This window comes from Protopterus annectens, chromosome 13.part0 (assembly GCF_019279795.1).
Source record: "Protopterus annectens isolate FY-2018-M chromosome 13.part0, PAN1.0, whole genome shotgun sequence".
Taxonomy (NCBI): Eukaryota; Metazoa; Chordata; order Ceratodontiformes; family Protopteridae; genus Protopterus; species Protopterus annectens.
The window spans coordinates 1282969838-1282993376 of record NC_056747.1 but is presented as its reverse complement, the minus strand read 5'-3'; the positions used below and the strand labels follow the sequence as shown (position 1 = coordinate 1282993376).

The window sequence follows — 23539 nt, the reverse complement described above, 5'->3', positions numbered from 1 at the left end:
GAATCTGAATAATCTTGGCCTTCCCAGTGGAAGTGTTCCCTTAAGGTATGCAAAGTTTCCCCAAATGAGTAATCCTCTGGGGGGGGAGACAGAGGGGATGGACTCCTCAGCATCAGTTTCATAGGTTTATACTAGGTTATCTGCCCTAAGGCATTTATAAGCCTAGCCCAAATTTTTGTGGCTTACGCCACCCCTTATATGAAAAAATACTGTGCCCATTAGTTTGTTGTGCCTCTGTCCAGCAGTGACACAGAGATGATTCCCGGGATAAACCTATGATCTCCCATCCACAGGTCAAGATTTCTCTTGAACAGAGCCAGCGAGGTGCTCTGCCTCACATGGACCGGGATTTTATTCCACAGCATAGGGAGTCCCTGAGTGATAAATCTATCCCTCCGGCACGTCCTATTTATATCTGTGCTAAGGTTTAAGTTGCTTGCTCTAGTGGTTTTGGTGGATTTGGATTTTTTGAGGTGGAGCATGTCCATTAATTCCAGGTTGGACATGGCCTTGTATGTCAGGCACATGTCACCTCTGAGCAGACGGTATGCAACTGAATAGAGCTGGAGTTTCTTCAATCTGGCAGCATATGACAGATTTTGGAGTCCCTTTATTCTTTTGGTGAGGAACTTTTGGGGTCTCTCCAGTTGCTGCAGATGTCGGGTGAGATGCATCCCGAATGGGGCATTGTACTCGATCATTGGTCTGATAAGTGAAGAGGACAGGGGAACAATGACCTCACTAGATCTGGATGTGAATCCCTTCATGATCAGGTGGGCAATGTAGGTGGTCTTTCTAACCACTTTAGCAACGTGAGTGTCAAAAGAAAGGCCACTGTCAACCTGGGTCCCCAGGTCCCTGATAACCTCTTCTGTGCTTAGTGGATTGCCACCTATATGGTAGCTTGGGGTTACCTTGTTTTTCCCAAAGGGTATGACTATACATTTTTGGCGTTTAACTTCAGGCCATGGCTCTGGCACCAGCTATCTGTTTCCATGAGTCCCTTCTGAAGGATATCCGTGTCCGATGCACTTTCCACTATGGCGCCCAGTTTGCAGTCGTCAGCAAACTTTGTCAGCCAAAGTCCTCCCATGTTGGCCTGTACTTCTGAGAAGTAGATGCCGAACAATAGGGGGCCAAGGACCGAGCCCTGTGGGACACCACTTGTGACCGGCTTGGAGTCTGACATAGCGCCAGCAACTCTAACCCTGTGGGTTCTGTCCTTAAGCCAGTTTGCAACTCATCTTGTGACATATGGGTTTACATTTAAGCTGGTAAGTTTTTCTACAATACCCGAGTGGGGTATTGTGTTGAAAGCCTTTGCAAGGTCAAGGTAGGCTGTATGGACTGCCTTTCCCTCATCAATGGCCTTGGTGACTGTTTCGAAGAAGTCGACCAAGTTCAAAAGGCATGATCTGCCCTTGACGAAGCCAAACTGGGTCGGGTCCAATGTCTGCAGGTCTCCTATATCTTTGTTTATGAGCTCCATTATGATCCTCTCCATAGCTTTGCAGACTAGACTTGTTAAGCTTATGGGGCGGTAATTACCAGGGTCCGTAGAGGCACCGCCTTTGTGGAGTGGGACCACAGTTGCTGTACGCCACTCCTTGGGCACGTATCCTGTGGTAAGGCTGAGATTAAACAGCTGCCTTATGTGCGGGTTTAATTCCTCATTTAGCTCGTGTAGCACACAGCCGGGGACACCATCCGGTCCCATTGATGCTGTGTTTTTAGCTTTAGAGAGAGCAGCTTTCACCTGCGCATTTGAGATGTCTGGGAGGCTACACTCCGCTGGGATAGTTATCTCTCCTTTAGGGGAAAGGGGTGAAGTTTGCACTGAACCTGTCTGCCAGTATGTTGGCAATGTCTGTGGGTTCAGTGATTTTGTATCATTTTGGACTAATTCTGAGCATATCTGGGAGTTTCCACCCAGGTTCCTAACATAGCTGAAAAAGGCCTTATGATTGTCCTTTGAATCCATGGCAATTTTTCTCTCAAAATTGGCCTTAGTTGATTTTATGAGTGCTCGTATTTTTTACTAATAATGATCAGGGGTGACTTCCCTTTTATGGATTTTGTTCTATCATGTAATAGCTTTCTCCTCTTATTGTAAAGTTTGTTAATGGCTGGGGTCCACCAGACTGGACGTTTGCCCTTTGTGGAAAGAGTCTTGGTTTTATTTGGGATTGCCTGATCCATGCAGTCCTGGAGGTGTTCATAGAAGGCATTTGTAAGGGCTTCCAGCTTGGGTTGTGGTTTCCACTGGCTCAGGGGCCTTGAAGGATACCACACCAGTCTTGAGTAGTGTGAAGTTTGCTTTAGAAGTTCTTCACTGTGGTCTTTTTTGTTTGGGGTGGGGCGGGATGTGGATTTCCAGTGAGATTAGTTTATGATCAGATCTCACCAATGAGGGATATACTTCCGGTGTGGAGCATTTTGTCCCCATGTTTGTGATAATGAGATCTAGTATATTTTCTCCTCTTGTGGGAACAGTGACTAGCTGTTCCATGGCATTTGAATTTATGAACTCCAGGAACCGTTGGGCTAGAAAGTTAGGGCTTGAGTAATGTTCCCAGTCTATATTCGGGTAGTTGAAGTCACCCAATATGATGTTTGGAGATACATTTATACCCTCCAGTGTCTTCAGGAAGGCTGTGTGGGGTTCCTGAGTTTGAGAGGGTGGCCTGTAGCATGCTACAATTTGTAGAGCAGTTTTGCCTATGGTTAGTTGCACCTGGAAAGTTTCCGAAGCTTCGTGCGTTGCCACCAACCTGGAGGTGTGGGTATCCTTTATGAATATGGATACACCCCCTCCTTTTGTGGTGTGGTCCGGGTTTTGGGGCCGGAACGCATGATACGAGGTAAAACCTAATAGTGCCGGGGTGCTCTCATGAGCCTTGAACCAGGTTTCAGTTACAGCACAGACATCGATGTTCTCCATACTGAGAAGGGCCTCGAGTGCGTGCATTCTGAGATTTAGACTTCTGGCATTGAGCAGCATTACTGTCAGTTTCTTCCCATTTTTGTTTTCTAGGGTGGTAGGTTTAGAATTTGAGCCTTGCCTAAAAAAGGCACTATGGGGGTGGCAAGAGCCTTAGCCAATATCCGGAATCCCAGGGGTGACAGGTGCAAGGTCCGCGGCCGACGGTCAGAATCTTCAAAAGGGGAGTAAGCATGTTCCTGGTCATCAGAGTGCTCTGAAATAATGGAGCCCTGATCAGAGGAGGGGGATTCTTCCTCCACTCTGGGCCTTTTGTCCGGGGGGGGGGGGTTGAGAACCCCTGATAAGAGTAATCAAATCCTCAGCCATTTTAAGCATCTGTTTTTTAGGCATGGGTCCTGGAGATGGGCCCTGTGTAGCTTGTCTCTTAGAATGCAAGGCTGCTTTAGACTTAGTGTAAGCCTTGATGGAAAAAGAAGAGGAAGGTCTGAAGACACCTTGAGAGGAGGTAGACCTGTCCACATTTTGAGATTCACCGCCAAGAGTGACTTTGGTATCTGTAGTCGGCGTGTGGGCCGAGGAGCCTGCGACCTCGGGCACAGGAGACACCGCCAATGTAGTGTCGTCGGTAGTCAGGGGCTGCGTAGGTGCCTCGCTGAGAACCGGACTATGTGGAGTCGGCCTTGGCGTGGTGTCGGTAGAGGCCACGGACCTCGTGTGTCGGTCCTTGTCTTTGCGTTTTTTAGACAAAACTGGAGTCGGAGTATCCGGCGACATAATATAGTTACATTTTTTACCAAAATAATGCTGGGCGAACTCCGCCCGATGCTTAATGGTGCGTTTGTTGAATGTAACACAAAAGCGACAGACCGAGAAGTCGTGGTCTGGGCCTTAACAAGGAATACAGAGGGAATGGAAATCCTTATGCGGTATTTGCTTCCCACATGAAATACAATTATTAACTTTGTCTGACATCGGTCTGAGGCAAGAAAAGTTTCCCCAACGGGGTACTTAGCTTTCAAGAAGACTTCGGTTGCAAACTTTTCGTAATTTCAGGAGCTGGCCGACTGGCACTTGCGAACTGCTTCTGCTTCTGGCACCGCGCTGCAAGAAAGACTGAAGAAAATGGCGTCGGCTGGTTATTTTATACCCCTGGCGCACTGATGTCAGGGAAGAAGCGACAACAACCGACGCCGGACCTAGACTTTGGAATTCGGCCGACCGAGGACCCGCCTGACGGCATGAGAACCCATCTGTTATGACTGCAGCTGTATGCACGATGAACATCTTCTCCAAAGCCAACTTCACACCTAAGACAGAAGTGGCAAACTTCATGACACCCATGTAGATGGACAATAGAGGTATGACTGCCAAATCCTACACAAATGCACTTTATAAGCACTTACACGAGTGCATGGATCATGCTATCCCTAATAGAACCAAGATGTTATCCTCCAAAAAAAGGAAGCCAATCTGGTGGTCCTCTGCAACTTTATAACAGAAGAAAGAAACTGTTGCAAAAGAGTAAAATCCCATGACTGGAGGAACTCCCTAGTCAACCTCAGTAATAAGTGGAGATCCCTCATAAAATCCTCCAAAGCTAGTTACGAAAACAAAATTGCCACTGACTCTAAAGACAACCACAAAGCATTCTACAGCTATGTCAAGAATCTAAATGGGAACACTCAGATCTGCTCTGAGCTACAGCACAATGGCACTAAATATACAGAACCAACTGATATTGCCAACATCCTAGCAGATAGGTTCAGTGCTAACTTTACCCCCCTCTCACCCCCTAGAGGGCCCATCTCTATACCGGAAGAATGCAAAGTTCCTATAATCACGGCTACACAGGTAAAAAACACACTCTCCAAAGCCAAGAACACAGCATCCATGGGACCTGACAATATCCCAGGCTGCGTTCTACACGAACTGCAGAATGAACTGGTGCCCTACCCAAGTACCATGTTCAATCATAGCCTCACCTCAGGCTTTGTACCCACTGAACGGCACACCGTGACGGTTATCCCACTCCACAAAGGGGGAGCCACGACGGACCCCGGGAACTACCACCCCATTAGCCTGACTATCCTGGTCTGCAAGGCCATGGAATGTATCATCGTGGAACTCAAACAAAGACATTGGTAATCTCCAAACTCTGGACCCTACCCAGTTTGGATTTGTAAAAGGCAGATCATGTCTCCTAAACCTGATTGACTTCTTTGAAGCAGTCACCAAAGCCATAGATGAGGGTAAAATGGTTCACACAGCTTATCTAGATCTCGCCAAGGCTTTTGACACCATCCCCCACTCTGGAATTATAGATAAGCTCACTAAACTAGGTATAAATCCCTACGTCACAAGATGGGTTGCCAACTGGCTCATGAACAGAACCCACACTGTGAAAGCAGCGGATTCCAAATCCGACATCAGACCAGTGACAAGTGGAGTACCACAGGGTTCAGTCCTGGGTCCTCTCCTGTTTGGTATCTACTTCTCTGAAGTGCAGGCCAACACAGAAGGTCTTTGGCTAACAAAGTTTGCAGATAACTGCAAACTAGGAGCCATAATCGAAATTCCTAACGATGTGGACAAACTACAAAAGGGCCTCACTGAGACAGAAACCTGGTGTCAAAGCCATGGTCTGAAGCTCAATGCCAAAAAGTGTATTGTCATCCCCTTTGGTAAAAACTCTGTACCCATGAACTACCACATAGCTGGTAGTCTACTTAATGCCGAAAATGTGATGAGACCCTGGGACACAGGTGGACAGTAGTCTCTCCTTTGATAATCACATAGTCACAGTGGTCAGGAAATTCTTCTACGTGGCTCATCTCATCACAAAAGGATTCTCATCCAGAAAAAGAGAGGTCACTGTTCCCCTCTACTCATCACTCATTAGACCCATTATAGAGTACAACGCCCCTTTTGGTATGTACCTCACAAGACATCTACAACAACTGGAAAGACCACAGAAATACCTCACAAAGACTATTACTGGCCTCAAACAGATGCCCTATGCAGACCGTCTCAAAAAACTACAGCTTTACTCCATCGCATATCGCCTACTCAGGGGCGATCTCTGCCTAACATACAAAGGTATGTCAAACCCAGAGCTGTTGGACATGCTCCACTTAAAGAAATCCCAATCCCTCAGAGCTACACGCTCTAGGGACCTAAACCTTGTCGCCACAATAAACAGAACATGCTGGAGGGATAGATTCCTGTCCCAGAGACTTCCCTTACTCTGGAACAGACTACACATCTATGTCAAACATAGCTCCTCATTAGCACTCTTCAGAAAAATCTTGACGATTGGATGGGAAATGAGAAATTCACCCCAGGGATCACTTCTGTGGCTGTGCTCGACAGGGGCACAGGAAAATAATTTTCTTGGGTGGCGAAAGCCAGGGTACATTTTTTGGCTAGGCTTGTATGGGCCCTAGGGCCGACAGCCTAGTACCTACCTATGAACCTATACACAGCAGAGGTTACCAGCAAGAGGCAGAGCTTTTAATATCAGTTACACAATGAACTGAGTAGGCAAACACCTCAGGTTTACCTGCCATGAAAGACAGCAGATAGCCAATATGAAAACTAACATTATTGAAATACTAGCAGCATGTCAGGTGAGATGACATTAAAAAGAAAAGGGGGGACAATCAACAAAAGGAGAATCAATTACTTTGTACAAGACTTTTATTCAACCTCGTCTAGTACACGCAACACAGACAGGATTAATGAATCCACTGAACCGCGCATGGAAGAGAACCCATGGAAATTCTGTCTCATACATCAATTCTCTACAAAGCATGGTACACCCTTCCAAGTCCACAGAGCTGCCAATCCAGACCTGTACAACAAACATGTTTCAGCAACCACTGAACTCTTGTCCTGAACGCAATCAGAAAAGTTCTCCCATCCCTAAAGCAACTGTAACAGTGTTCTGCCAGTGAACCTCTTCCTTCAGAAAGAGAAACTTCCAGCCACCTGTGTCCATATCCAACCCACGCTCATTCTGTGACTCTAGCCATATGCCACCTCTCAGCAGTGACTGGTGCTCCTCAATGAGCACTCAGTCACCTTTTACTGAATGGTAACAATGGATGTCAATTAAGTGACAAAGCAGCAAACAGCTCCTGGTTTCCCTTCCCAGCTTCCTGTGAAAGACTAAACCCCCCACCTCTGCATACTTGGAGTGCTGTATATTGAATCAGCAACTGGTACAGTCCCTTCTACAGTAACCCTCCTGGCTGAGAAAATAATGCCTTGGTTATTACCCAGTGGGCGTCATGAACACACCCTGTCCCTGAAGTATTTCATACAGGCATCAATGGCCTTCCAAAAGCAAATCATGTTGGAGACCTACTTACTGATATATAAATAAGATGCATAATGAATGTGTTTAAGAATCTCATATCACGGGCAAAGTAAGGGCAGCCATCTGAGCTGCAGACGCCCTCCACTACTTCCCCTACAAAAATCTCTCCTCCCCACCTACTGAGGCCTGCTGCACTGCACAAATGTGTTACAGATGAACAACTCAGCTTCATGGAATATATCCCTCCTGAATCAAAGGGCCAAAATGTCACAATATTGCTTGTTCAAATAGTGGACTTCCTTGTATCAGGTCTACTTTCAGCTCAACAAGAAGGCTTCATACAAGATCATAAAATAAAAACACAGGTTTTATTCCAGGCCACACCTCTCAACTGTCCACACTTTTGCAGAAAGTCCACACTTTTGCATCATATTTTTGGTCTGTTCCTCATAAAACTGATAGTTTTCATGCAAATTATTAAGGATTGAAATCACCAAATGACAGACATTTTGGAGTTTCAAACTTCATAAACTTCAGAAAATGTATGCTAACAAAGGAAGTTGCAAAGTTTATAATGGCAATACTGAAAATCTGTCCCAACTTTTTGGGCCTTTGTTCCCCTCCCCACCCCCATTAGTTTTGGCTTTGTCCAGATGTTTTGCATGAATAGATTGAAAGGTGAGATTCAGGAACTGGTCTTTGGACATCAACAGCAGTGTGCATAGTGTGCCAGCCTTCCTAAACCTATACTTATTTATTTACTTACTGAATTTATTTACCAGGGTACAGCACTGATCAGCTCTGAACAATTTCAGTCTCAGTCCAGGGACAGCACACCACAGCTTATAAAAAAAAAAAACAAACAGTACAGATATACTTTCATTCTGTGCAACACAAAATTCTTACACTTCATGTACAAGCACACCATTTCAGTCAAATAATGAATTTATCAGACTGCATCTGGTAGAAAGCTTGCAATTTTATGTAGCATACACTGTCCCCCTTTACATGTACAATAACTATTGCAAAGGGTCAACTTGTATGCATGAATCTGGCTCAGCACAGCAGGAGTTCATTTAAGCGGACTGCTCTAACTTGGCCCAGATATACACTAATTTGTGGGCTTCTAGAACTATCTAAATGGTCAATGATGGTCAGATACACCAGTCTGTTTTCTTCTGACTTGACTCCAGTTAGCAGCAGGGTGCTCCTTGGGTCGATCCTCAGACCTGTCCCCTTCTCACTCTGTCCAAGACTGGCTTTTCAGCAACATAGCTCACACAAGGCCAGAAGACATAACCTGCAATTTCCAATTATGTGAAGTTCCTGCTGTTTCTCAACAGTTTTTCAAACACACTGCATATACTTTGCCAACCTGTTATGTGCATTTAAAAATCAGGTGTCTGTTTTCTGACATCATAGGGCAGCAGTGAGAGAACCTGAAGCCTTTTTGAATCTGGACTCCGATCTGTTACAGTCAGCTCTTTCAGTTTCTTGGCAAATGACAAAAAAGTGATTGGGGCTAATATTTCAAAATTAAGTCTGTGGGACATAAAACTGTGGAGGAAAAAGGAGCATTTCTGAGCACTTACTGTCTCCAGGAATGTATTTCTTAGCATTATTAGCAGCATTATTTAGCAGCATTTTATACAAGTCTGAGAGGATGTTCATTTTGCATTATTTATTATTAGCAGCTCAGCTTGTCAGCATTTTCAAAATGTATTCAAGTAACTATTACTCAACCATAACACTGAACATTTTAAAAATCACATAAAAATGTCAATAAAGGGAATCTTAAGCTAGCTCTTCCTGTTTTACTTTTAAGAATGCGTGCTTCTGTTTCACTGCTTATCATGACAAGACATTTTCCCCGGACGGTCATTTACTCCCTCTGTTTCTGAACTGAGTAGTTTCAAACATAATTTCTTTTAATCGGATACATCACACACTGAGACTGGAGTTTGCTGCACTTACAAGAACACACTCCAAACCAGGAAAAGTAGAAAAACAAAGCTGAGGATACGGGCGCAAGCATCAATTTTAGCGTCAGTTACACAAACCAACGGACTAATAAAAGACCTCCTTATGTTTAGCAGCCATAAAAGATAGCAAAGAGCAGTTATTAGGAAACCTGTTGTTACAGAAATAGAAGAGATTAAAGGGGCCAGTGGGATAAGAGAGAAAAGCAGCGGTCATTATCTACTGTCGTTGGACAGTGTCCGGTCCATGCCACACCAGAGTACTTGGATAGGATTTATGAATCATTTATACCGCACGTAAGCCCCTTAGGCCATCACTACACCAAGCAGAAGGCCATCACAGAGGATCTCTGTTCAAAGCCCTGCTCTGGAAATACATCTCCTGATGCAAGTACATGCAATGCAAGTTGAACAATACCGTCACTGTTGCAGCAGGCCATGGAAGAGAAGCCAAGGAAGGTCTGGGCCATCCACCTATTCTCTACAAAGTATGGAATCCGCCCAAGTGGACTGAGCTCCCCTTTCTAACTCCTGCAACACACATGCGTCAGCACTCATTGACCTCTTACTCTACTCTGCCTTGAAGGGGATCAGACTGGTTCCCCCTTCTCCAAAAACATCCACAAGCTTCTTTGGTGGCAAAGAAGCCTCTACCAGTGTACGTTTAATGCAGGGAAGTGCACCCTCATACATATCCAACCTCTTCTCTATCACACCTTAGCAGTGACTGGGGTTCATCGATGGGTACTCTGCCTCCTTTCACTGAAACGAGACTATGAACTTCAACAAAGTACACTGTCAGAAAATAGCTCCTAGTCTCCAATCACAGCTCCCTGTAAAAAAGACTAGACCCTCCAGCCTCTTAATAAACAGCACTGTCAAAATGGAACCTGCAGCTTTCCATCAGTGTGTGCCATTAGCAAGTTGAGCAGCCCTACTCCAGCAACTCTCCTGGCAAAGAATGGAATGCCTTAACCAGTTCGGGTTACTCAGTGATCATCATGAACCTATCCTGTCCAAAAAAGTATTCCAGACTTACAGGCACCAATGGATTTCCAACAAAGGCATGCTATGCTGGAGATCTGCAATGCACAACAAATGAATACTGACACCCTACGTTATATTTCCCTATAATTATCAACTTATCACTCCCCCCCCCCCCCCCGAAAGGCCTGCTTCACAGTATAAAGGATAGGACATACCAGGTATTCTGCTCAGGCCTGTCTCAGTCCTGAACCCAAGAGCCTAAGTATGGCAATATTACCCACTCAGGTAGTAGACTTTCTTGAATTAAATCTACTTTCAGTTCAACAAAAGAGCTTCGGACAAGGTCATAAAAATACAAGTTTAATCCAGGCGCTGTCCTTTGGACATGAACAGCACACTGTACAATGTGGCTGTCATCCTAGACTTATTTATGCACTGAATGCATTCACCAGGGTAGATCACTGACCAGTTCGGACCAATTTCTTTCAGCCCATGGACAACACATCACAGCTATTCCACGGATTACAAAAAGTACAGTTTTGTACCTACCATAAATGTAGATGTCCGAGAGGTATGCATCTGTAGTCCTAACAAATTGTCCTGCCTCAGGCAGCCCTTCGGTCGGCCGGATTCCAAAGTCTGGGTCTGGCTTCGGCTGATGTCACACTTCACCCGACGTCATAGCTGCTGTTAATTGGGTATAAAGGCATCAGCCGACGCCATTTTCCTCAGTGTTTCTTGCCCCAGATGCCAGGTGCCCTCTAGGAAGGCTAAATTTGGATAAAGGCAAATGGTTCCAAACAAAAGAGAGCAAATAAAAATAAACATGTATATACATATATACAAACAAATACACCATAATAGATTCCCCCAGCTAGCTACAAGATGGGCAAATACCCTAGGAGTACCACAGAGGGGAAGGAGGGTGGGTAATCCTGACTGCAGATGCATACCTCTCGGACATCTACATTTATGGTAGGTACAAAACTGTACTATGTCCTTCAAGGATGCATCTGCAGTCCTAACAAATGGGTAGAATACCATAGCCAAACTGGCCGAGGAGGTACTAAGAAGATTATGGTGTAGTTAAGATCCCTTGCAAAACAGCAGTGGCAAAACCTGCTCGGGATCTGGAGTATAAAGGTAGATTATAATGCTTGGCAAATGTATGCACGGAGCTCCAAGTAGCAGCCTCTAAAATGTCTTTGGCAGCCACTCCTCGTTAAAAAGCTGTAGTAGTGGCTGTAGCCCTTGTGGAGTGAGGTCTGATGTTTTCTGGAGTTGTCTTTCCATGATAAGAGTAACAAAATCTAATGCAATTTCCTATCCATTTTGAGATCGTCTGTTTTGAAATTGCTTTTCCTTCCATTCCTGTTGCATATGCTACCAGAAGCTGGTCAGTTTTTCTATTGTTCTTGGTTCTGTCCAGGTAGTAGCGCAATTGCCTATGCACATCCAAGGTATGTAGTAGTCTTTCCCCCCTGTTCTGTGGGTTGGGGAAGAATGTAGGTAGGTAGATTGCTTGGTTTAATGATACCCTGGAAACCACCTTTGGCATAAAAGTAGGATTAGTTCTCATGGACACTCTATCCTGATGGAAGATAAGGAAGGGCTGTACTGCCATTAATGCCTGTAATTCAGAAACCCTTCTTGCTGAAGTGATTGCAAGCAGAAAAGCAGTTTTCCAAGATAAGTACTGTAATTCTGCTGTTGCTGCTGGTTCAAAAGGGGGAAGAGTCAACTTTTCTAACACAAAGTTCAAGTCCCATGTAGGCAATGGTGGCTTCCTTGGTGGCTTTACATTTTTAATTCCTCTCAGGAACTGCCTGAGTAGAGGATGAGAAAAGACTGGAGGATCCATGTTGTATTCTGCTGAAATTGCTGATGCATGAATCTTAATGGAGGAGTAGGACAGGCCATTGTGGAAAAGCTCTGCTAAATATTCCAGGATGTTAGCTATGTTTGCCAGTGATACATTTTCTCCTTTTGCTGCACTCCAAATGAGATATCTTTTCCATTTTGCTGAATAAGTTTTTCTTGTTGAGGGTCTTCGAGCCTCCAAGATAATGTCTTTAACCCTTTGAGATAAATCTGGGTTATTTTGTCTTATGCAATGTTCCAAGCAGCTAGCTGCAGTGTTTTCAAGTTCGGATGCAGGATTTTGAAGTTGTTCTGTGTTAGCAGTAAAGGAACTAGGGGTAGAGGCCATGCGTGTTCCCGAGACATACTCCTCAGTAGTGGGTACCAATGCTGCCTCGGCCAGTCTGGAGCTATCAGGATGATCCTTGGGTGATCTTCTTTGATCTTCAGTAGCACTTTGTGCATCAAAGGAAGAGGTGGGAATGCATATGCTGTCAGGTTTTCCAAACTGAAAGATAGGGAGTCCACCTTCCAAGCAAGTGGGTGGTATGCCCTTGTGCAGAATTTTTTCAATTGGTGGTTGTGTGGGGATGCGAATAGGTCTATTTCTGGTAGTCCCCATTTCCTTGTAATGGATTTGAAGATGTCTGGATGCAGCATCCATTCGTGGGCATCCGTGGTAGTTCTGCTTAAGATGTCTGCTAGTATATTTTCTTTTCCTGGCACAAATATTGCCTGGAGCTGAATGTTGAGGTTCAAGGCCACATTCCAGAGGTCCATTGCCATCCGGCAGAGAGGATATGAATGTGTGCCTCCCTGTTTGTTGATATACCACATAACTGTGGTGTTGTCCGTCCTTATCAGCAAATGACCCTGTTGAACGGTCTGAATGTCTGAATTGCCTGCTTTACTGCCAGCATCTCTTTTTGATTTATGTGTAGGTTCAGTTGGTCTTGAGTCCATAAGCCTTGTATGCACTTGTCCACCATGTGTGCCCCCCAACCGAGGTCTGAGGCGTCCATGGTGATAGTCTGGCTTGGGTGAGGGCTGTGGAAGGGCAGTCCTTTGTTCAATTGACAGGCCTGAGCCCACCACCGGAATTCTTGCTTCAGGCATGGAATTATTGGAATTTGGGTTTCTAGGCTGTGCTTGTGCTGAGACCATAAATTCCTTAGGTACCATTGCAACTTCCTCATATGTAGTCTGGCATGTGGAATCAATATTATGCAGGATGCCATGTAACCCAGGGCTTGCAGGACTTTCCTTGCTGTAAGCTGGTTCTGCGTTGTTAATGCCATGAAATAGAGTGGTAGGTGCTTCTGCTTTTCTGCTGTGAGGAATGCCATTTGGTTTGATGTGTCCAGTTCTGCACCCAAGAAGGTTATCCTTTGGGATGGTATCAGTCTTGACTTTTTTATGTTGACTGTGTATCCCAGGGCTTGCAATAGGTGAATAACCTTTCTCAAATCTTTTGTTAATTTGTTTTTGTTGTCCGCTTGTAACAGGCAGTCGTCCAGGTATGGATAAATTTGAATTCCCTGAAGCCTGCAATGAGCAATTACTGATGCCAGGCATTTCGTGAATACTCTGGGCGCAGTAGATAAGCCAAAAGGCAATGCTGAGAATTGATAATGCTCTGATCCTGCAAGAAATCTGAGGTATCTTCTGCAATTTGGTCGTATGGGGACGTGCAGGTATGCCTCCTTGAGATCTAGAGTTACCAGCCAAGACTCCTTGCCCAGCATGGGAAGAAGTTGCTGTAGGGTCAGCATCTTGAATTTTGGAACAATGAGATATATGTGTTCAGAGCGGACAGGTCGAGAATAGGTCTCCATTGTTCTTCCTTTCTTGGCACCAGGAAAAGTCTGGAGTAAAATCCTTGTCCTTGTTCCATAGATGGTACCTTTTCTATAGCTCTCATCCTTAGTAAGTGGTCTATTTGTTCTAGAGCGTTTGTCTTTTGGTTTGGAGGTAGGTTTGGCATTCCTCTCTTCCTTGGTAGAGTATGGAAGTGAAACCTGTAACCTTTGTCTATTGTCTGTAAAATCCATTTGTCTCCTGTAATGTAATGCCAGTTTACTGAAAATAAGGCTAGCTTTCCGCCTAAGGGTGCTTCTAGTTGTTCCCTGGTAGGCGGTTTCAGAGTCAAGTCACTGTGATTGTCCTGTGGAAGTGGTAGTGGCTGGATCTGTGGCAGTACTTCTCTGGTTGTTAGGCTGCCACTGACGTCCCTTGTAGGCACCTCTGGATTGACCTCTGCCTCTTGGGCGCCTATTCCTGCCTCTCTGTGCTCTGGTGGTGTCTGGAAAGGACGAATTCTTGGAAGGCCAGTTCCTACTAAACCTCGGAGGCTGGACCTGTAAGAAATCCTTGACTGTCTGGACAGATTTCGCTTTTTCTTCCACCTTCTTCAACACTTGCTGTGCAGGGGAGCCAAACAAACTGTGTTTTTCCATGGGAGCACATAGGAGCTTTGACTTTACATGGTCTGGTAAGGATTGCTCTTTTAACCATGCATGCCTTCTGATCACTGTACCAGTCATAGCTGATCTAAAGGAAGCCTCCAGTGCATCATAGCCGCATTTTAAGGAATGATTACTGACCTGCTGAGTGTTATGTACCAATTCCTGAAGGGACTTGCGGTCTAAAGGTTCAGGCGAGGACAGTTTTTTAGTTAGCTGATCTAACATAAATTCCTGATACTGAATCATGTGGAATTGACAGTTTAAGGCCCTAGCCGAAAGAGTAGCAGAAGTATAAACTTTTTTACCCCATCTCTCTAATGCCCTAGATTCTCTTTCAGAGGGAGGGTTTTTGGCAGAGGCAACTGCTACAGCTTTGGGGCCCTGTGAAATAGTTTCAGGATCTGCAATAGGAGCCTTATACAAGTGGTAATGTGTGTCCGGAACCCTGTAGTATCTGTCGGGCTTAGCAGGGGCCGGAGGAAGAGAGTCAGGAGCAATACAAGCATCATTAAATGCATCATCCACAACTGTAAGTACTGGAGGAATGGCTAAAGGCCTATGCTGTGGCAAATGTAAAAAGGTCCTAAGCCTTTTCCTAGAGTCTGAAAAATCCTGGCCCTGCCATTGAAATTGTTCTCTCATAGCATGCAAGGTTTCCCCAAAAGAAAATTCCTCAGGAGGAGAGGCAGAAGGAATGGAGTCTTCTGCATCAGAGTCCTCATATGGAGAATAAGGGCCTTCTGGAGGATTTGTATTTTCTGAATCATCAGAGGAGTAATCTGTAGAAACTGGCTCAGGGGGCTCTGCTCTAGGCCTCTTCTCAGGAGGGGGGTGAGAGGCCCTGTCAGGGCGAGGCTGGGATCCCCTGATCAAAGAAATGAGATCCTCTGCTAGACTAAGCATTTGAGTACTAGAGCTAGGCCTGTGAGAGGGGGTTTTAGCAGGCACGGTCTTTGTTGATTTAGCTGCTTTAGCCCTGGCAAAAGCCTTAATTGACATGGATGCAGGGGGCCTAGCAGCTCCACGTGCAGGAGTAGATATATCTAAAGGGATAGTATCTGATAAGTCCTGAGAACCTGTAAGAGCAGGTGGAATTTCAGTAGCAGATTCAGCCATGCTGGATGAGGCCTCGGTGGTAGGAGGAATACTTTCGGCCGAAGGAAGAACCGCGGACTCGGTTTCAGCCGCGAAAAACTCCTCTGCAAACTCCGACCGACGTCTAAGTGTCCGTCGGTTGAAGGAAGCACAGGCTAGACAAGCTGCTACGTCGTGGTCTGGGCCTAAACAAGGTAGGCAGTAAGAGTGGAAATCTTTATGAGGTATTTGTTTCCCACAAGTTAAACAGTTATTCACTTTTTCTGACATCGGCTGAGGCAAGAAAGAGTCCCCAACGGGGTACTTATCTTTTTAGAAGTCTTCGGTAGTAGCAATCTCTGGTTCTGACCGACCGGCACTTGCGAACAGCTTCTGCTTCGGGCGCCACGCGGCAAGAAAGACTGGGGAAAATGGCGTCGGCTGATGCCTTTATACCCAATTAACAGCAGCTATGACGTCGGGTGAAGTGCGACATCAGCCGAGGCCAGACCCAGACTTTGGAATCCGGCCGACCGAAGGGCTGCCTGAGGCAGGCAACCCATTTGTTAGGACTGCAGATGCATCCTTGAAGGACATCAGCACGAATACGGAGTTCAAGTGGAAGTAAACTCCTACACATCATGTAACACGCACAACACTTCAGACAAATAATGAGTTTGTCTGTCTGCATCTGGTAAAAGCTTGCACGTTTATGTTGCACACATTGTTCCCCCTTTAAAGGCACAACAACCATTGCAAAGGGTCTACTAGTATGCATGAATCCGATATGGCAGATTACGAGTTAATGTTCGAACTTGCCCCAATATATACTCACTAATGGGCTTTCTAGCTATCTGAATAGTCAAAGACTGTCAGATAAAACAGTCTCAGTCTTCTTTTGACCAGACTCCTGTTAGCAGCAGGATGCTCCCTGGGTTGATCCTAAGACCTCTCCCCTTCTCACTTTGGACAAAACAGTTTTTTCAGCAACATAAGTCATTTAAGGCCAGAGGAAATAACCTACAAGCTCCAACTATGCAACACTCTTGCTGCTTCTAACCAGTTTTACAAACACACTGTATACACTATGCCAATCTGCTTTGTGCATTCCAGGAAGGCAGCAGCTTCTCAACTCAAGGATGAGACACTGTAGGGGGTAGCAATGACCAAACTCGAACCCTTGTTAAATCTGGACTCTGATCTGTAACATTCAGCACTTCAAATTCCTTGGGTGAATCACAAAAATTGACTGAGGATAAGATAATGCTACAAAATTAAGTCTGCAGTACATAAAACTATGGAGGAAGGGGTATTTCGGAACACATACTGTCTGCAGCTATTCTTAGCATTATTAGCAGCATCTTACTAAATAAAAGTCTGGCAGGATGTCCTTTTTGTTATAACATTACAACTAAAAACTGCTTTTAAAGGTCAGAATGCATTATTTTTATTATTAGCAGATTAGCTGGTCAGTATTTTCAAAAATGTTCTGTTAATTAACTAGAATTCAATCATAACACAGAGCTCGCTAAAATCTACACAAAAATATCCCAAAAGGGATCATATCGTACTACCTAAGCCTTCCTGTACTGCTTGTTACAAAGTGCTTTTCTGTTTCATTGTTCTTCATTACAAAGCATTTTTATTTTTTTTTTACTGACTGGTCTTCTGTATAAATATTGAATTTTTAACCCCACCATTTCTGAATAGAGTAGTTTTCACTGATGAAAAGTCACACACTTGGACTGGAGTTTGTTGCACTTGCATACAGTATGTGGCTGAACAACTGCAGAATACCCATGCTAAGTTTGGGATATAATCCCAGCTAATTAGAAGTAAAGCTGAGGAGCTAAAAGGCAAGAATACAAGGGAAAGATCAGGCAAAAAAACTCAGCATGAGGCAGCAGTTTTAGCATCATTTACGCAAACCAAGGTACTAAACAGAAAAACACCTCCTTATGTTTATCAGCAATGAAAGACAGCTAACAGTAGCTATCAAGAAAACTGATACTACAGAAATGGAGAAGATTAAAGTTTGGGGGGGGGGGGGCAAGAAAAGGAGCACCTATTACTTTACATATTGCTGTCATTCGACAGTGTCCAATACATGCAACACTCGTGTACACAGATGGGGATTTATAAATATTTTACATTGTGCATATGCTTCTTCTGCCAAACCTATCCCAAGTAACAGGATACCATCAAGAATCCTTGTTCACAGCCCCTCCTGTGAACATACCACTCCTGCTGGTATAAAAAAAAAAGTAAATTCAAGAACAGCTTCACTGCTGCAGGATGGCATGGAAGAGAACCCAAGTTTGGGTCATCCACCAATTTGCACCTCTAAACATCATCATCTTTAAGGCTAGAATTCAAATCACAACATGAACATTCTAAAAATCAAATAAACTGCCGACCAGTCACGAGTGGCGCCCCACAGGGTTCAGTCCTGGGTCCTCTCTCCTGTTTGGCATCTACTTCTCTGACGTCCAGGCCAACACAAAGGGACTCTGGCTGACAAAGTTTGCAGACGATTGCAAGCTAGGAGCTATTATTAACTCCCAGAGTGATGCTGACATCATGCAGAAAGGCCTCAATGAGACCAAAGACTGGTGCCAGAACCATAGCCTTAAGCTCAATGCCAAAAAATGTGTATTCATCCCCTTTGGGAAAAACCCGGTTCCCTTGAATTACCACAATGATGATAGTCCACTGAACAGAGAAGGCATTATGAGAGATCTAGAAACGCAGGTTGACAGCAATCTCTCTTTTGACCACCACATTGCCACTGTGGTCAGAAAGTCCTTCTATGTGGCACATCTCATTACTAAACGTTTTGCATCCAGGAAGAAAGAGGTCGAGGTCTCCTGTTACTCTTCACTCATTAGGCGAATCATGCGAATCATCGAGTACAATGTCCCATTTGGCATGTACCTTATTAGACACCTGCAACAATTGGAGAGGCCATAAAAGTACCTCACAAAGAGGATCCTAAGCCTTAAACACTTGTCCTATATGGACAGACTCACTCCAACTATTCTCAGTCTCATATCGCCTACTTAGAGGCGATCTCTGCTTGACTTACAAAGCCATGTCTGACCCAGCTCTGTTAGAAATGCTACATCTAAAGAAATCCCAATCCCTCTGCACCACATGCTCCAGAGACCTGAGCCTCATTACCACAATCAACAGAACATGCTGGAGGGACAAGTTCATAACCCAGAGACTGCCCATGCTATGTAACAGGCTTCCCATACATGTCAAACAGAGCACCTCACTGGCCCTCTTCAAGAGGAATCTTGATGAGTGGATGGGAAACAGAAAATTCACCCTGGGGATCACTCCAGTGGGTCTACTCGACAGAGGAACTCGGAACCAAGGTCAGGTGGCATGATGCCAGGGTAATCCTACAGGCTAGGCTTGTAAAGGCTCCAGGGCCATTTAGCCTAGTACACACCTATGAACCTAAATAGGCCAATAATGGGAATCTTACTGGCAAGCCCCACCAGGTCTACTCGTTAGAATGTGCTCTACTGCTTCACTGCATCACCGCAAGACATTTTCACTACTGATGTTGGTACATTCACCGCTGCAGTATTCCCTACAAATGGGAATCCCTGCCATGAAGCCCACCATCCGGCCAGTCTACCAAAGTCTACCACTGCTTTAAGGTACGTTGAACGTCACCTGCACACTCCTTGCATGGGATACGGCATAAAGGTGATGTTCAGGTGTACCATCCTTAGAACTTTTTTGCCACCAGTCAGAATGCCGTTTAATAGTCTGTCTGTTACTTCCATCTATTTTTTCCCCCTAGTTTTTCTGTTTGTTGACTTTCCTGTGTTAATGTCATCCAGGAAGGGTAAATGCCAGTATGGGAGACTGATTCTCCATAAAGACCGGCAGGATAAGTGCCTTTTGCCTAGGTGCTGCTCACGACCATATGTCTTGTTCAATTTGTCAGGCATTTGGTCCCCAAAACTCTTCATAGTAGGCTTTATTCCCTTTCCTTGTATCTTGAGCACCAGCTTGTTAAGCTTCTTGCTGCAGATACTATGGATGGAACTTCCTGCCCCGAGGGTCAGCCATCAGGGAAGAAGGTGCACAGGGTAAGACCAGAATCTTCCATTGTCCAGCCTCTGACAGGAGTTTCTCCTGTGATTATTATGCACCTGGAGGCTCACCCGGTTGTTTTGCCAGATTCTTCTACCGTGTCTGGGTTGGAAACCGGTGAGGATCTGACGGGCAGCATGTCCAACAAGGCTTTGCAGGAGTCCATTTCGGGCATTCAGAGGGAAGCATGGTTGACTACACCCTGGCAGAGAAGGGAATGTCTGAACCAGTGCTGATTACCTAGTGGACATATTCCAGACCTACAGCACCAATGGACTTCCAAAGCCATGCTATGCCAGACACCTGCTTATCACTATCCAATTGAGATGCATAGCAAAAGTGTTTTAAGAATCACATCTCACAGGCAAAGTGAAGGGTGGCCAGTTTGGCAGTGGACATCCATCACTTTATTTCCCCTACGAATTATCCCTCCTCCCAATCTCCTGGAGCTTTCTGCACAGCACAAAGGGTATGACAGATGAATGGTTCGGCTTCAGGCCTGTATAAGTCCTGAATCCAAGGGCCAAACATTTCAGTATCATTTATTCAGATACCAGTTCTTGAATTAAGTCAACCTTCAGTTCAATAAAAAGGCTTCTGACAGAGTCATGTAATAAAAAAAAAACAGCTTTAGTCCAAGTACTGGTCTTTGGACATGAATAGCAGTAATGTGGCTGCCTTCCTTGACCTATTTATTTATTGAATTTATTTACCAGGGTGGAGCACTGGTCAGTTATTTCCAATTTCAGCCTCAGACGAGGGACAACATACCACAGCTGTTAAAAGGATTACAAAACAATACAGAGACAATGAAGATTAAAGTAACATACAATTCCTACAAGTCATGTACAAGCACAACACTTCAGCCAAATAATGAACTTGTCTGACTGCTTCTGGTAAAAAGCTTGCAAATTTATGTTGCATACAATGTCCCCCCTTTACAAGTACAATAACCGTTGCAAAGGGTCTACTGGTATGCATTTGTCTGATTCAGCAGATTATGAAATCATTTAAGCAGACTGTTCAAACTGGGACCGGTTACACACATGAGCTTCCAGAGTTATCTGAAACAGTTTTGTACATTCAAATTTGCATGATATGGCATTCAAATTAATTTATTTTAAAATACTATTCAAAACACCCCTTAAAATCTACTTTAAATTGTTAATACACATCAATTTACTTTCTCCCCATCTCCTACACTGAAAATTTAATCTTAAACACATCCCTTCTTCATGTACACATCTATGCCTATTTAAGGCATCTGATACCCTACGGAATATATTGAAAAAACAGAATGATAACAGCATGGGACGGGGCCTCACCTCGTGTGCAAGCATCTTGTAAAGTTCCTCCTTTGTCAGTGTCAACCTTTCCCGGTCAGTGCTGTCAACAACCAAAATAACAAACTGGAGAAAAAAAGGGAGAGACAATGAATATGCCATAAAGCTTATACATTAGCAAGACGCAGTAAATTGTTAATGTTATGATTCATTGCTTTCTAAACCACTTGTTCTAGCAAGGACCATGACAGTGGTAAGCCATGTAGAGATGGCCAGACTTTCCCGTCTCTACAACAACATGCAACTTATGTGGTAGAATCCTTGTGCTTTTCCAGACAAGCTGAGAAATACCACATCCAAAATTTGCCACAATACCTTCTCCCAGTGTGTTGTGCCAGAGACATCTCTCCTTGGGGAAACGCCAAGAAGCACTCTTGCAAAAGTGCCCTACAACATTTGGTACCAATGCCCTCTAAGCTCTCTCTAGTACATTTTCATTGTGTTGCTCTAAGAGAACAAAATAAATTCACAATGTTTTTATGAACAGATTTCTATGCCATGAAATAAGGTATGTAATCTATCCTCAAGTAGCAGATGGCGTAAGGGTTAAGGTGTTTACCTCACAGACAGGTTTTGATTCTCACATTTCAGAAGCATTGGGCCAGGCTTAGAACTGACCACAAGGATAGCTAGACTAGTACACAAGTATGAACATACGGATTTATTTCTTGTGATCAGATTACAAGTACTGGGTCGCTGTAGTTTCACGGGGGGGGAAGCATACACAAGTGCAGTTATACATACTACTGAAACCTACAATATAACCTACAGCAGTTATTTACAAGCAGTAAAGCCAGATATTAGCCCGCAACTGTTGTGCTGTTAAACATGCAATCGTTTCCTTCAAGTTATTACTGCTTCCAGATATGGTTACACCTCAGAATACATTAAATGCTGCTTGGATGCATAATGTAATTACCGACTCTGTACATATACCCTTGGAAAGCTAGTGATGCAAGTGGCTATCTGTAGGCCAGAAACCTGCATGTACAACTTTTCCTACACATCCTTTGGAAAATGAATGGGTGCTGTTTATGAGACCACCTCAGTACCACGTAAATGAGTGAATATTTTTTCCCCTCAGGAAAAGCCAGCAGCTTTCTTCTGTATTTTAGCACATGCACAGAGTAAACTCTATACACAAGAAAAGAACAAAATGCTGAAGTTTAATGCATAAAAAGGCACAAACATGGTAGGTCAGCCTTCATCAGTAGTAACTGGACTAAGGACACACCCAGCATGTGTGATGAACAGCTGTTTTGGAGGTTGTGGGATGCAGGTTAAGATCGCCGTGCATAAACAACTTGTGCAAACTACATTTCATACTCTCCACGTCAACTGCTGCCTGAAAACGGATGGAGTAGAAAAACAGTCAGAAAATAAACCCTGCTCGTTACAGATGAAAACACACAGGGGTGCCTAGTCAAAATGCTGGACTACTATCTGCAGGTTTTACTTATTGTGCATACGTAGGTCTTACTTCATACTACGCAGCAAGCATGCTTTCAATCTCTGAAAATGCAGATGTTCAAATCAGTGGATGTGTTACTGCTTAGAAAGCAGAGTGCTAATACCTTGATAGATCAGTTTTAACAGGTGTCAGTGATGTAAGCCTCTGCCCGTCTAAACTGCCTACTATGCTCCTCATTGCAGCAATATGATTTTCAATCTACAAATGCCTTGTGCCTTTCATCAACACATTACGCATACGTCTTCTCATTTTCTTGCAAAAACACTGCCTACTGGTTCAGCACACCCTGACCTCCTACGGCAGCAGTTTCACACCTACCGCACACAAGTGAAAATGAAATTTGCATACTGAATACTTAGCAAGGCAGTAAGGCTGCTTGCCTCTTAAGGTGTATATTTTACTATGTTCATAATGTACTCATGAAAATATACAGTACACACTGAAAACTCTTGCTTTACCAAATACCTACAAGAACGCAGTAATAAAGCCTCTTAAAATACTACACTTGCACTGCATATGTAAGGAGCTTTACATAATTTATTCATTTAAAGACAGACCTTTGCCATTCACTTGACAAACACATTTGTTTGTCATCCATTTGGTAAACGGGCCTACGAATCACGTTCACAACAAAGAGGAAGTCAGACAGCATACTGCAACTCTAGCTCAAAGTTTTAATATGCTAGTAGTGAGGGGTCAAGAGAGAGAGCCTGCTCTCCTGCAAAAATAACCATCCTGAGGTGTCGTACTTTGCAATAAAATAGTTTGGAAAACTAAGTTCCCTTCAGTATACGGTATACTAAAAGTCTGCACAGAAAAAAAATACTGCATGTATGTACCTCTGTATTAGAATAGTATGCATTCCACGCAGAGCGTAGTGTTTCCTGGCCGCCAATATCCCACATCAGGAAATGAGTGTTGCGCACCACAATTTCTTCGACGTTACTGCCAATGGTAGGGGATGTGTGTACTACTTCATTCATCA

General features: G+C 44.3%; 1 protein-coding gene across 2 annotated transcripts in view; it reads right to left on the bottom strand.

The window, feature by feature from the left end:
* Positions 1-23539, bottom strand: part of ARL5C (ADP ribosylation factor like GTPase 5C) — a 232498-nt gene that overhangs the window by 53184 nt on the left and 155775 nt on the right. For both annotated transcript variants that reach the window (XM_044055293.1, XM_044055295.1), the window contains exons 3-4: positions 23394-23539; positions 21066-21149 (exon numbers count right to left, since the gene is read on the bottom strand). The exon at positions 23394-23539 is cut by the window's right edge and continues 2 nt beyond it. In XM_044055293.1, coding sequence (XP_043911228.1) covers positions 21066-21149; positions 23394-23539 — 230 coding nt within the window. The remainder of the gene's footprint in view (positions 1-21065; positions 21150-23393) is intronic.